Source organism: Pinus tabuliformis, chromosome J (assembly GCF_031772625.1).
Source record: "Pinus tabuliformis cultivar Carrire ecotype Pingquan chromosome J, CPIR1, whole genome shotgun sequence".
In the NCBI taxonomy this organism is placed as follows: Eukaryota; Viridiplantae; Streptophyta; class Pinopsida; order Pinales; family Pinaceae; genus Pinus; species Pinus tabuliformis.
In genome coordinates, this window is record NC_142295.1 from 1175671587 (window position 1) to 1175685461 (window position 13875).

Here is a 13875-nt window from a genome sequence, read left to right on the forward strand (position 1 = left end):
CCCCACAAGTAGCTGATAGGCCCATGATCTCCACCTAGAGCAGAAAGTTGCTGGAAACAAGTCCCTAGATAAGAGGGAGCTTGGGTACATTCCTTTTTATAGGAATGGGTACATTCTTTTACAGGAATGGGTATATCCTCCCTAGTTGAGAGGGAGATATAGACACATCATTCTTGTCTTCACTTTGGGAAGAAAGAATGGAGGATTGGGTAAGCATCTGGCATCTGATACTCTTTGAGGATGAGGTAGGGCATCCAAGATAAGAGTAGTTGTAGAGGACCGATATTCTTTGAGGACTGGGAATCCAAGATAAGAATAGTCCTGGAAGGACATACTCTGTGAACACCCGGGTGGGGTATGTACCTTGAGAGACAATGATGATGGTGTCTATAAGTCATTGGTCTTGCCAACATTGTGCTCTGATCTTGTGGAGAGATAGAGCTGTTAGTTAAGGCCTTGCTATGTGACAATGCTGGATGATATGATGCTAAACAGATGGGTTACCAATCCGACTCTTCTTATGAGAATTCTTCAGATTGAGAATGTCCAAGTACCTTGTATGGATTATGAATACCTCCCTAGTTAAGAGGGAGTGTTGAAATATGTAACTAGGTTCGATCTTCATAATGACATATGTAATCATGATTTTATGTATTTAATAAAAAGAGAAAAATAAATATATTGTTATTCTTGAGGCATGGGTTTCATGCTTAAGAGAGATTTATTTTTAGGTCAAGCACCCATTGAGTGCTTCTAGGGCTTGTCATTGAGTCTACAAATCAATTGAGTCATTGTCATGTATGAAAGGCCCTTTTGGGCATGTTACATATTGTAAAGAAAATTTATTTGAGCCAAAAGAAAGTCAAAAGACCCTCCATGACCTCGTGATGTTGCAAAGATCAAGTCGGCCTAAAGATAGCAATTCATACCCCTCAAAAGCCTATAAATAAGAAGGAACTTGATCTCATTTGGACACACTCTCAAGCAAGTTCGATCTACTCAAGATAGAAGCTGGAAAAGGGTGAAGAGAAAGAAGAACAAGATCGAAGTTTTGGGCCTCTCTCTCTCTCTCTTTTGTTAGGGTTTCTACAGTCACTGGGCAAGACGAAATTCTGAAGCTGCATCGAAGCTATGAAGCTGCATCAAAGTTGTGAAGCTGCATCAATGCTATGAAGCTACATCCAAGTTGTGGAGTTGCATCGAAATTGAGAAGTTCCAGCTAGGTCAAAGCTGTGAAAGGTCGAAACTGTGAATTTGCTGGAGAGGTCGAAGTTGTAGAGGAATTTGCTGGGGGTCGAAATTGTAGTAGTTGCTAAGGAACTGCTAGGAGGAAATTTCGTCAAGGGACTTGGTCTTGGAGGGTCTTGGTCAAAGGGTCATAGGTCTTGGAATTCGTCAATTGAAGTGCTATAAGAAGAGAAGAATTCTTGTGGGTTTTCCTCTCAATTGGATATGTTTTGGCCATGGCTGATCACCTATATCTAGTGTCCTTTGTCTTATTGTTCTTTATGGTTTGGTAGCTGTTTGATGAAGAAAATACTAATAATAATCAAGTGAAAGAAGAAAGCTAATCAAGTTAAGTAAAAATACATCACAAGCAGTTATCAAAGTAAGAGAAATCATGTACTCTAGTTGCCCCTAGATTTCTCAACACCCTTGATTTAGTTTGGGTCCTCTTGGGTTCTTTGTGGTTCCACAACTTCATAACTCACATTCTACAAGGATCACATAGAAGCCATTTCTCCTTTAGGATTCTTAGGTCTAGGATGCCTCTTGTTAAAGAATATTTTCCAACCCTAGGTCTAGGTATCCTCATAGCCCTTCCTAGAGAGTCACTCACCTTGATTTCAAAGCAAGCAAGCCAATTATTTGAGCCTCTCTTGTGAATAGGCTTTAGGAATCACCTCATATCTTATCATTGATCCATCCATTCTTGTGATTCCTCTCATACCGGTACTCCTCCCATCGGTGAAAGTCCATAAAGAGCAGGGAACCTTAGCTGAGGTGACAGTGGAGTATCACTCTGTTGTTGCCCCTTGACCTAGTAGTTGCTCTATAGGATCCCCTCCTAGGACCCCTGCTATTTTGAGCAGTAACACATCCCATCATTGTCATCAATCAATCAAGGATATCCAATGATGATCCAAGAAACTCTGCTTTCTCATGATCATATCTTTATTTCAATGTGCATGGAATGGATCCAAGTACCCATGCAAGCAACACATATCAATTTATTCAAGAACTTCTATTATATCGTTTATATCTTTGTCCTGCTGCAATAATTTGACTTTGTCAAGAGAGAGACTAAAGAGGGACTTGGCCTTTTTTACAATGATCCTTCTTCTCATCTAGGACTTAATCACTCATAATATATGCCTCATCACAAGCACATACAATGTACAAGGTCCATGGTAGCTTCAATGGCTTGCTTATAATGCAATATCTTCAAGGATGCATAAGATTGTTAACTCATACTTCATTTTACTTCAGTACTGGTCTTATCTTGCTTTGAGTGACAATTCCGATATGAGATTCCTTCCTAAGAAATATCAAAGTAGATCTAGCATTTCAGACTTTGTATCAAGTGTTTGCAGGGGAACGATTTCAGATAAAAAACTTAGTCTTCCAATGTAAAGAGCACAGACCTTTACGATATACTGAGATCATCTTGGCTTCATTGAATTAGAAGTTATTAGTTCGAAAAGAACACTGAAACAGACTTACAACTTAGACCTATACTTGGTCTTTGCTAACAAAGCTCTATAAGAACAAAATGATCATACATACCTCATACTTTTGAGTGACAAACTTCAGATTTTGATAGGCTCCTCATTGCAGAATGTATAGAGTAATACTTCAACCTTACTCTTCTGCTTGACATGAACTTTGAGTATGGTGCCTTCAATTAACCTTACATGTCAAACTTCAGATTGTATTGTAACTTGGATCTCTGACCAAATCAATCCCTTCTCTTTAAGTTTCTTCGGGCTGCTTATTTCAAAGAGATATCAGGTCGGCTCCCATAAAAGAAGATCATATTGCTAACTTAACATTTCAAGACTCCATCCTGCTGAAGAGACCTGTATATATCACAAAAATCTAATGTGTAGATAGGCTTATCCCTCTTCTGAAGAGTTCAAAATTTTCTGAGATTAGTTATTAGACTTTTTCAGCATTTATCCTTCAGGCATCTTGAACAACAATCTTCCCTTTACCAAATTTTTTCTTTTGTCCTCTTCAAAAGCAATGAGGTTTTGAACTTTGATTCTTTTGACATAAGGAAGACTTTTTGGCCTTGAAGCAGTCCAGTTAACCTTGACTTTGGAGAACATCGGATCTTTTGCTTTCAAACAACAAGAGTGTATAGGTGACTAAAGTCTCGGTCATCTTCTTGACATGGTCAAGATCTTCGGCCTTAATCAAAATACCTTCTGCCTCCTGAAACATTAATCTCAACAAATTGCACTAGAAAAGTCACTTGGCCTTTTTGTCATAAAACTGAGGTTTCTTAATTCATTTCACAGAGGTTCTATCTGAGGTATTTCGGCCTAGATAGTCTGAGGATTTCGGTCTACATGGTCTGAGATACTTTTAGGTTCAGATCTTATAATTTGAAGTTTATTCAAGATCTATAACTTCAATACAAGATTGGAACTAGGACATCTTCCACAAGGAAACTAGGGCATCATCCATCTTGAATTTCATGAGGTTGTTTGATCTCTGTGACAGGTTTGGACTGAGGTTCTGATTAGGGCTTTCTTTTTCTTCAAAATCAGGGCTGATCTTCATCCAAAGCTCTGATACCATGTTGAACTTTTGAAGAGTCTTCTATACTGATAATTTCTTTTGATGATTTAATTCTTTTACACATTCTTATCCATGATTTCATCATTAAGCAAATTACACAGAAGACATCAACAATATAACAATTAAGACAGTAGGATCATAAAGAGAGCCACACAAAGAAGATAAGGATTTACCTTGGGAAAACCCACATGGGGAAAAACCCAACAACCTTTTCAATAGAGAATTCTTCAATTCAATAGAGATACATCTAAGTCAACAACTAGGTCAAACCTGGTCCATCCTCCTAGTCAAGTCAATCTGCCCACTGAAGTCTCTGATTAGTTTTGCATCAAACTATTCTTCTGCCTTCTATAGAAAGGGTATTTCCACAGAGATTAGGTCTCTTCACAAGGGTTCTGCCCAACAGAGATTTGGCCTCTATCATAGAGATATAATTCATCCTTTTCACAGAGATTCATTGCTTCAGAAATTCCGCCTTCTAGCCTCAGATTTTCACTGCCTCAGAGTAGCTTCAGACCATATGAATTACCCTTGAAGAGAGATGTGAATGCCTCAGACTTCTGTTTTTGCCGCAAACTTCCTTTCCTCAGAAGATGCCAATTCGCAGCCTCAGAGTAGGCCAAACCACAAAAGATAGGAGATCGAATTGCTTGCCCAAATATGGAGGAATGCGAGGTCTTTATATAGCCTTTCCCTTGGCCGAATGGGTGTGTCTTTACTTGGAGCCAACCTGAACATTTGAAGGAGGCCGAATTCACAATTTGGAGCCTAAAAATTCAATTTTACAAATTCGAATTTCCTTCTTTTTCAGCCAACATGAAGAACATGTCTCTAAATAGTTTCTTTTCGACCCAAGCACAAAGAACATGCTTTTACAAATACATCAAGGGCCAATATAAATTATGAAGACCTACCCTAGTTACAAAAATCAACACAACTTAGATGAAAATTTGCTCTCTCAGTTCTTAGGATAGGCTAACCCTTAGATTGACTTGCTTTTGAGGATGAAGGTTAAAAGCCTATTGGGGTTTGCGGCAAATGAAAGGCCCAAGGGGAGTCAAGATGTGCTTGAAAAAAACCTGTGATTGAGGATTCAACCTAGATGAGGCAACGTAGTTGAGTAGATTGTCAGCTGAAAAGTTCTTATACCACTGAGACAATACCACAAGGGTATTGCAACACATCCATGGACTATGCATGACCGCATCCGCAGCATGCTTTTCTTCTGTGAAAGCGAACTGGAAAAAGTCCTTTGTCAGGCTCCAAGCAGCCATTGTGAAAATTCTTAAATCCGGAATCCCTACTGCAGCAAACTGATGTTACTTCTCCCACTTGTTAATCCGTGATTCCATACAAGTTATTTACTGTGTTCTACGGTAAATATCGAAGTAAATACAATTGCAACATTTAGTATTTAAAATAATATGCCAAAACAAGAAAATTGAGTAAAAGAGAAAAACATCACACAGGACACCGTTATTTTTGGACAAATGTCCCCGGAAAAACCTAATGCGGGAAAACTAGTGCAACAGCTCTGAGGGTTTTTATTATTATGCAGTAGTAAATCTGAATACAATCATTGGATGCCCTTCCGGCAATCAAGTTACAGAGAATGTCACTGACAGAGAGATTTGTGAGATTACCTCACACTATCACTGGAAATCCTGGCTGATCTAGCCCTTGACTGCTTCTAGTTGCCTCTGCGCTGCCAATGTGCAGTATTTGCGTCAACCCAACGTCAAACCCTCTGGGGACAACGTCACTCCTCCAGTTGATCGATTTGTTGCCCAGGAACTTCGATTTCTGCCTCCCAGTCTCACACCCCGACTCCCAACTTCTAAAATCGATTCCTTCCGCAAATTTTCGGACTTCCTCTCGGCTTTTGCGCTACCTCTGCGTCAGCCTACGCTGCCTCTGTGTGGGCCTGTGTAGCTATACGTCAGCCCCTCTGGCTTTATGTTGCCACTACTGGATCTCCCTTTGCCTTCTCTGCTGAGTATTCTTCGATGGGGAAAGATTTCCCTTCGGATAATATCCCTGCCCCTCACTGCAAAAGGTCACTTCGAATTTCTCACCGGAAGCTGCTCTGCTTCAGCAATTCGATCTTCTGAACTCTCTCAGTGTGTCTTCCAAATGACCCTCAAGCGTTTTTAAATAATCTCCTCGTTGACATTCAACAACCCAGATTAGAAGCTAATCAATGGCTAAGATCATTTCTGCTTGATCCTTGTCTTCTTCTAGAAGTTACACCCACAGTTAGATTAATACCCATCAATTATTTTAATTTCCTAAGTTTAGACTTAGTGACCTATTAAAAATAATTAATTATTTTAATAAAACTGTCTCCGGGTGGAATTTCCCAAAACGCTTTCTGGGTTCTTTTGAATACATGTGCCCAAGCCTCCCTGCAAAATTTGAGACTTAGAGCACATCCGATGCTACCAGAAATCAACACTCCCTCTTAGCGAGGAATGTGCTCTAGCAATGCCTCCCACTGAAGCATCGCCTTGACTTCATAATATCGTCCTTTGCGCTGCTGATGTCTGACATGCTGTCCACCAACTACTACGCTACTGCTGCAACTGTACTGCTGCTGACACTGCCACTGTCAACACTGCATCTGTACTACAACTCCCTTTGAATTTCTGCATCCGTGTTGTTGCTGGCACTGCCACTGCCAACTACCCTTGCACTGCAAACTACTGCTGCTACTGCATTAGCAACGGAAAAACATCCCAAATTACTGAACAAGTGTTCAACATAGATGCATCTCGATGCTGAAGATCTGACTGCTACTAGTCCCACACTATCCCTCTGAAGCCACTGCGCTGCTGCTGCTACTGCACTGTGCCTCCCTGCACTACTGCAACTCTGCACTACGCTGCTCAAACTTGGCATTCTAGCCACTGCATCTGTCGCTCCAACACTCCTTTGCACCAATTGACATTGGTCCATCCTGCTACTTATGATTTGGGCTCCTGTAGCAAGGAATTGATCCTAGAGGTGGGCTCCTCAAGGATCCTGCCCATTCGTAGCTCTTTCAAACTATAGCTCTAGATCAACCCACCTCCCTGCTGGAGGTATCTCAGCTGTCATGGAAAACTCATCCTCCTCGATCTCCGCGACTGCAACTTTCAGATCACGCTTCTCATCTTTGTCCTTCTTTCTGAGAGGACACTGGGTTGCGTAGTGTGACCCATTTCACGACACCTGAAGCATTTAATCTTCGAAACGTCCTTCTTTCGTTTCTGCTGCTCCTGCTACCCCTTGGATGCAAGGGCTGCATTCTCTTCCTCCTCCTTAGGCTTCAACCCACTGCTGCTGCTTCCGTCAAGCTTACACTTGATTAGATCTCTCCTCAACTCTTCCTGCTTGAGAGCTGCCCACATACTATCCCAGTCTGGCAAAGTTGCCTTGCCTAGGATGCTCTGGACAAAGACTTGCCACTCTTCTGAGACTAAGTTTAGGGCTAGTCTCACCATCTTGGAACCTTGAGGTGTAGACCCCATAGCTGCTAACTCGTCCCAGGTCTCTTGAAGCTTCATGAGGAACAGATCAATGCGCTCCCCCTTCTGCATCTGTGCAGATCTCAGTTTCTGCTCTAAGTATATCTTCTGCTACTCGTAAGATCCATGATATAGCGTTGCGAAGGCATCCCACATCTCCTTAGCAGTCCCTCTACTAGCGATGTGACATACCATGTGATCCTTTACTCCATCAAGGATCATCCTCTTGGCCTGCTCTATTTCTCCCTTGTACTTCTTCAACCGATCTGGATCTGTGGGCTCAGCTACCACATTGTCGACGTAGACTTTGATAAAATGCTCATCCAGAAGGCATGACATTCTTGCCTTCCAGATCACATAGTTGGCTGCCCCATCCAACCTATCGTGATCTCTTAGTCCACTGGCTGCCATCTCTGCCAATCGAAAAAGTCGAACTGCTCCTCTCTGTTTCTTACTGCTGCTACCCAGGCAATAAGAAAACAGACTTCTTGGCGGGAAGTCTACTGAGGAAAAATTCGCTCACTATGCTTCTCCTCTCTCTTCTGATGTCTTTCAGCCCAAAAATCTGCCTGCTAAAAAACTGCGTCCCCCCAGCTCTTTCCTCACGTTGAGGCTTTGCGCTGCTCCCTCTAGTACGACAAAATTTCAATTTGGAAGCCCTTCCTCTCTGTCGACTCACTCAGAGAGAGACTTTCCTCGAAAATTCAGCCCTCCTCGCTTGGATTGCGCAATCCCTCTCGGGATTCGAACTGCTGCCTCCTGCAGCTATTCGACCTCCTTCTCTGCTCAGCGCTGGGTTCTCTGGCACTGCTCTTCTTGTTTCACCTGCAGCTCTGATACCATGTGAAAATTCCTAAATCTGGAATCCCTACTGCAGCAAACTAATGTTACTTCTCCTACTTGTTAATATATACAATTTATTTACTGTGTTCTACGGTAAATGTTGAAGTAAATACAACTGCATCATTCACTATTTAAAATAATATGCCGAAACAAGAAAAAATGAGCAAAAGAGAAAAACATCACACAGGACACTGTTATTTTTGGACAAATGTCTGTAGAAAAACCCAATGCGGGAAAACTAGTGCAACAACTCTAACGGTTTTTATTATTATGTTGTAGTAAATCTGAATACAATCACTGGATTCCCTTCCAATAATCCAATTACAGAGAATGTTACTGACAGAGAGATCTGTGAGACTACCTCACACTATCACTGGAAATCCTAGTTGATCCAGCTCCTGAATGACTGCCCCTGGTTGCTTCTGGCTACCTTTGTGTCAGCCCAACGTCAAACCCTATGGGGATAGCGTCACTCCTCCAACTGATCGATTTGTTGCACAAGAACTTCGATTTCTGCCTCCCGGTCTTACACCCCGGCTCTCAGCTTCTGAAATTGATTCCTTCCTCAAATTTTCGGACTTCCTTTCGGCTTCTGCGCTGCCTCTGCGTCAGTCTATGCTACCTCTGTGTGGGCTTGTGTAGCTTTGCGTCAACCCCTCTGGCTCTGCTCTGCCACTGCTGGATCTCCCTCTGCCTTCTCTATTGAGTATTCTCCGACCGGGAAAGATTTCCCTTCGGATATTATCCTTTCCCCTCACTGCAAAATCTCACTTCAAATTTCTCACCGGTAGCTGCCCTGCTTCAGAAATTTGATCTTCTGAACTCTCTCGGTGTGTCTTCCAAATGACCCTCAAGCCTCCTTAAATAATCTCCTCGTTGACATTCAATGGCCCAGATTAGAAGCTAATCAATGGTTAAGATCATTTCTACTTGATCCTTGTCTTCTTCTAAAAGTTACACCCACAGTTAGATTAATACCCATTAATTATTTTAATTTCCTAAGTTTAGACTTAGGGACCTATTAAAAATAATTAATTATTTTAATAACACTGTCCCCTGGTGCAATTTCCCAAAACGCTTTCTGGGTTCTTTGGAATACATGTGCCCAAGCCTCCCTGCAAAATTTGAGACTTAGAGCACATCCGATGCTACCATAAATCAACAACCATGTGGGTGGACCCATGCGTATCCACCCACATGGCTCCCAAGTGTCTTTAAAGTTTAACCTAGGCCCTAATAACATATTTTAGGGGACTTTACCTATGAAATAACCTAACAGGCTTAGACATCTAAGACCATCACAGAGAAAAACATATTCATCGATAGGAATTTCAACCAAAATTTCATTCCAAATGAACTTGCAAGGGACCTTCAGTGGCACCATTGTTGACACTAGTATGAGCTTCAACAAGAAGTTCTTGCGAGCTTTGTAGAGTGATATCATGGGGTAGGGTTGTCATTTGGCCCCTGCAAGCTTTATGACATCTGAACTAGGTCCCTGAGGCCAGATTGCAGCAGTAAAAGCTGTCAGATCCATCCAAATTGTAATATTCTAACTAGAGAAATACAATGAAATATCAAAACATGGATTAGCTACAACAAAGTAAATAAGCATGCAATCTGAAATCTCCACAAGAACAACAATTTAGAACACTGTTGAGCATAAACAATAGAGCTGAGCCATTTTATTGAATATCCCATGGAAATCTGAGTACAAAATATAGTGGAATGAGTGCACTTGGGCTTGCTAAAGCAAGCATGCAAAACCCAGGTGAGAATGAAGGAAACTCCACCTTGAAATAGGCTCGTTGGCTGTATGCTCTACCCAAAAATTTTCTGCTGCTGCTGTTGGAGGAAAACTGATATTTGAGGCCTCAAATCTGCTCCAAAAATTCTGAAAAATTAGGACGATGCTCTCCAACTTCGGACCAACAAAACGCATAAAGCTTTTGGGCTAATTCGAACTCCCCGGAATTTCCCAAAATTATGTGAATTTTCCCAACTGCCCAGCTCTGTGTCCCACCAGAAAGCTACAACCAGTCCACTCAAAATCCTCCACCAAATAACTAAGAAATCTTTGAGAAATTAGCTCTGAAATAGAAGAGTGGAATCTCAGCTAATTTCCGGCACAAATACTACTTGACAACTGCTCAACAAATCAACCTAGTAAAACCCCTGTGCAGGCCATAGAGAAGAAGATTTCGGCCCTTACAAAAGCAACCACCTCCAGCTCCAAAACTCTACCAGGAATTTCGTCCTCCTCCAAGCAAAATTCCTGCAATTTCCTCAAACAAAATTCCCTGGCAAACCCCTTCTCCAAGCAACACTTCCTATTGCTTTTGCGTTCTCTAGAAAATTTGCACTAACTGATGCAAAGTTGCAATGACTCACAAAAACTGGAAAATAATTCTTCAATCAGCTCCAAATTTTTCTCCTAAGGTGACACTCTTGGTTCACTGAAAGAGAATTGGGACTTTCCACTTGGAAATCCCTGTGCTAGGCAACATTGGTTGACTTAGCTAAGCAGCTTAAGCAAACCCTCCAAAACCAGCAATGAAAAATGCCAAATAGAATGATCAAAATAAAGCTCTAGCCTTCCTTTTATAATTGCTTTTCAACCTTCATTGTGGGCTCCACTAATTCGAACACCCCCCCCCCAACAACCCTTTGCTTTTCCTCTTCATGTGGTTTTATTTTCTCTTAGGGGTTCAATTTCCCCTTTGGTGACCCCCACAACTTATCTTCACTTTAATTTTTTTTTTTTTCGTAAGTCCCAACCTTTGCCTTTTCTCCAAAAGATTATTTAATACCTACACAACTTATTTCTCCCAAGTTTTATTTATCTTATATTATATTAATCACCAAAATTGCAAAATTGAGAATTTTCTTGACAAAATTTTTAAGTGGGGACATGACACAGTGCTGATCAGATGGCTAGTAGCTGCTGCCAGGACACTAAACCTTGCAAAATTGCTTATGCAGACTCACCTATGTTAAACCTTTCAGAGCACCTTCTCCTATCCTTCATGGATAAATATCACATTTGTTTTCCTTGATCCAGGCTATTATTTACAAGTTATATATAATCACATCATTTTGTGGTCCCAAACGATTAATAGATAATAACTGCAGAGGAAGACCACTGTCTTTTTTGATACATCATCTTTTTGGTCATTGGTTTCTTAAATTTCAATGAAAGGTACTGTCATATATAACTAGGTGCTAGCCTGCATAAATTTCACAATTTCCTTTTTTTGTAACTGTTTTTAATTTCCTATTCAATATTCCGTCTTCTGAAGTTTGTCTGAATAGCATTTTCGTTGTAGAGTGACGTCACACCAGGAAAGCTTATACAGGTGACCAGTTGGAAAGCAGTTGTCATAGATTGGATATAACAGAATTAGATCTGTTTATTTTTCCTGTATAGTAGATAATTGTTTACTAGGAAAAAAATAAATATTTGCATTTACTTTTATTCTGCTGTGGCACATACGCAGATGAACTTCAAGATCTAAACAAACCTACTGTTGCATCTTCAACACTAACAGGCAAATTAGATTCTGGTAACAGGATGTCCCTGTCCTCGTTGATGACAGCAGTTGCCGATGATCTACAAATCTTGAATAACAACCTTCAAGCGGTAAGAATTGAAGTTTTAAACTGATCATTTAATTTTGTGCTTCTAAGTTTTTGTTCAAGAGAATATCTTTAGCACAATGCTTTCTGCTTATAACACATTTCTGTTCTTTAAATACATCATGGAATTGTTTTGTCAGCACTTGCCTTTCTCATTAGAATGGAGGCAATAATTTGGTCCAAATAGATTAATCCTGTCTGATTGGAAAACAAAGTGATAAAAAAAGAATATAAGTTGGTATAGGATTTCATTGCCACTATAAACTTTTCTCCAAAATGGGGAAGACCTAATGCAAATTGCAACAAGGTCTTGATGCCGTACCTTGTCACTTGAGCAGTAAGATTTAAGTTCAAGATGTTGCAAGTGAATTTGTCTATCCAAATATGGAAGATAAGTTTTCTCACTTGAATGATATCATTTAGAAGGCTTAGAAACTCCAATTTCTGTTAGTGGCCAATTTCCTCTGTACCACTAGGCATAGTCCATTCTTACGTCTTTTGCTGGATAACAAAGATGGCACTAACAGTGTGTAGCCTGAAGATGAATGTATTCAAATGAGCCTTTTCCTTTACTGTTGAATAAGGGTATTGATATGTATGTTCCTTTTCATCATACTGGATTAGACATCTGATTCGAAAATGGATCTAATTCCAGAATGGAGAAGAACTTCTTGCTAGTTGCATGAAGGCATTGGCAGTGCAACTTACAGATACATAATGAAGGCAGACAGTACAACTTACAGATACATATACCTTCATGTTTTATGTCAGGTCTCACAACTGGGAAACATAGCAGACAACTTTTTAATCATGTTCTTAGCTAGAGTGATTCTTGCACTTTCTTGCTGTTAGATGCTCTGGACTACTTCATTTATCCCATTATCACTTGTTTCATTACAGAAAATGATTCCATGAGAATTATGTACTTAGAAAATATTTTTTTTAGCGTTTTAAACATACCATAGTGTAGATACCCATCACTGCTCTCATAATAGAAAATTATTATTGTCATTACCAGACAACACGGCTGGGGTCTATGCTAATTCTATCTCTGTGCATGCGTGCCATTACATCCACAGATAAAAGACAAAAACCCACTGGGGAAGTGGTTTTCACAGTAAAGATTAATCACAAACACCAACATTTAAGCCTTAATAATAATCCAAAGTATCAATATTGATTACTCAGAAAGAATTGGCTTGACCTGTATCTTTCATTGAATTAAACAGCACTCTTTTCTGTGTTACAGATAATTAGTTATGGCCTTCTGAATTAAAAGCGTCTCCAACGAGGCCACAGATCCACAACAAAGAGCACATCTGTTCTAATGAGAAGGTTGGCCTTGCATGAAATTATCTATGGATTAGTATTTATACTATTAAAGGTAGTCCCATTTTCACACGCGCTCACACTTCCAACTCATCTTTTAATAGCAGCGGCAGGAATAGCAGGTTTAATATTCTCTCTACAGCAGCCATCCTCATTTATCTTTATAGGGACTTAACTAGTGTTCCATGGGGATGTGTCCCCCAGGGTGGGGGGTGTGCTCCCTACGTTACCCACACCCTTGGGATGGGGGATGCTTGGGGAAACGTTTCCATATGCCTATCTTTTGGGGAAACACAGGGGGAAACGTTTCCCCAGTGTGTGGAACATATTTTCCCAAAAAGGGTGCTTGTGAGTGCCCCCCCTCAAAAAAGCTGGGTGTTCGCCCTCTAAAGGGGGAAGTCTGGGTAGCATCGAATGTGCTTTAGCCATGAAAATTGGTGGAGAGGCTAAAGCGCATGAGATCTCCAAGACTTAGAAATGGTTTGGACAGATTGTACCCGGTTTGGGAGATATTAAAATAATTAATATCTTAATGGAGTTCTTAAGTCTAAACTTTAGAAAAATAAAATATTAATGGGTATTAATATAAAACTGGGTTAGAAGGTTTCAAAAGTCACGGATCAAGCCAAATCTAATCTTAGCCGTTGATTAGAGGTTTAATCTCGACCGTTGAAGGACCAACGAGAAAAATATAAGAGGAGGCTTGAGGGTCAGTTGGAGAACACACCAGAGTGATCAGTCATTCGATTTGTTA

At 40.5% G+C, this 13875-nt stretch overlaps 1 protein-coding gene across 3 annotated transcripts in view; it reads left to right on the forward strand.

Annotated features, from left to right (window-relative positions):
• SPS1 (solanesyl diphosphate synthase 1) overlaps positions 1-13875 on the forward strand; it is a 161413-nt gene that overhangs the window by 22802 nt on the left and 124736 nt on the right. For 2 of the 3 annotated variants that reach the window (XM_089379145.1, XM_089379143.1), the window contains exon 2: positions 11654-11796. In XM_089379145.1, coding sequence (XP_089235271.1) covers positions 11654-11796 — 143 coding nt within the window. The remainder of the gene's footprint in view (positions 1-11653; positions 11797-13875) is intronic. The other variant, XM_089379144.1, reaches the window with a different exon arrangement.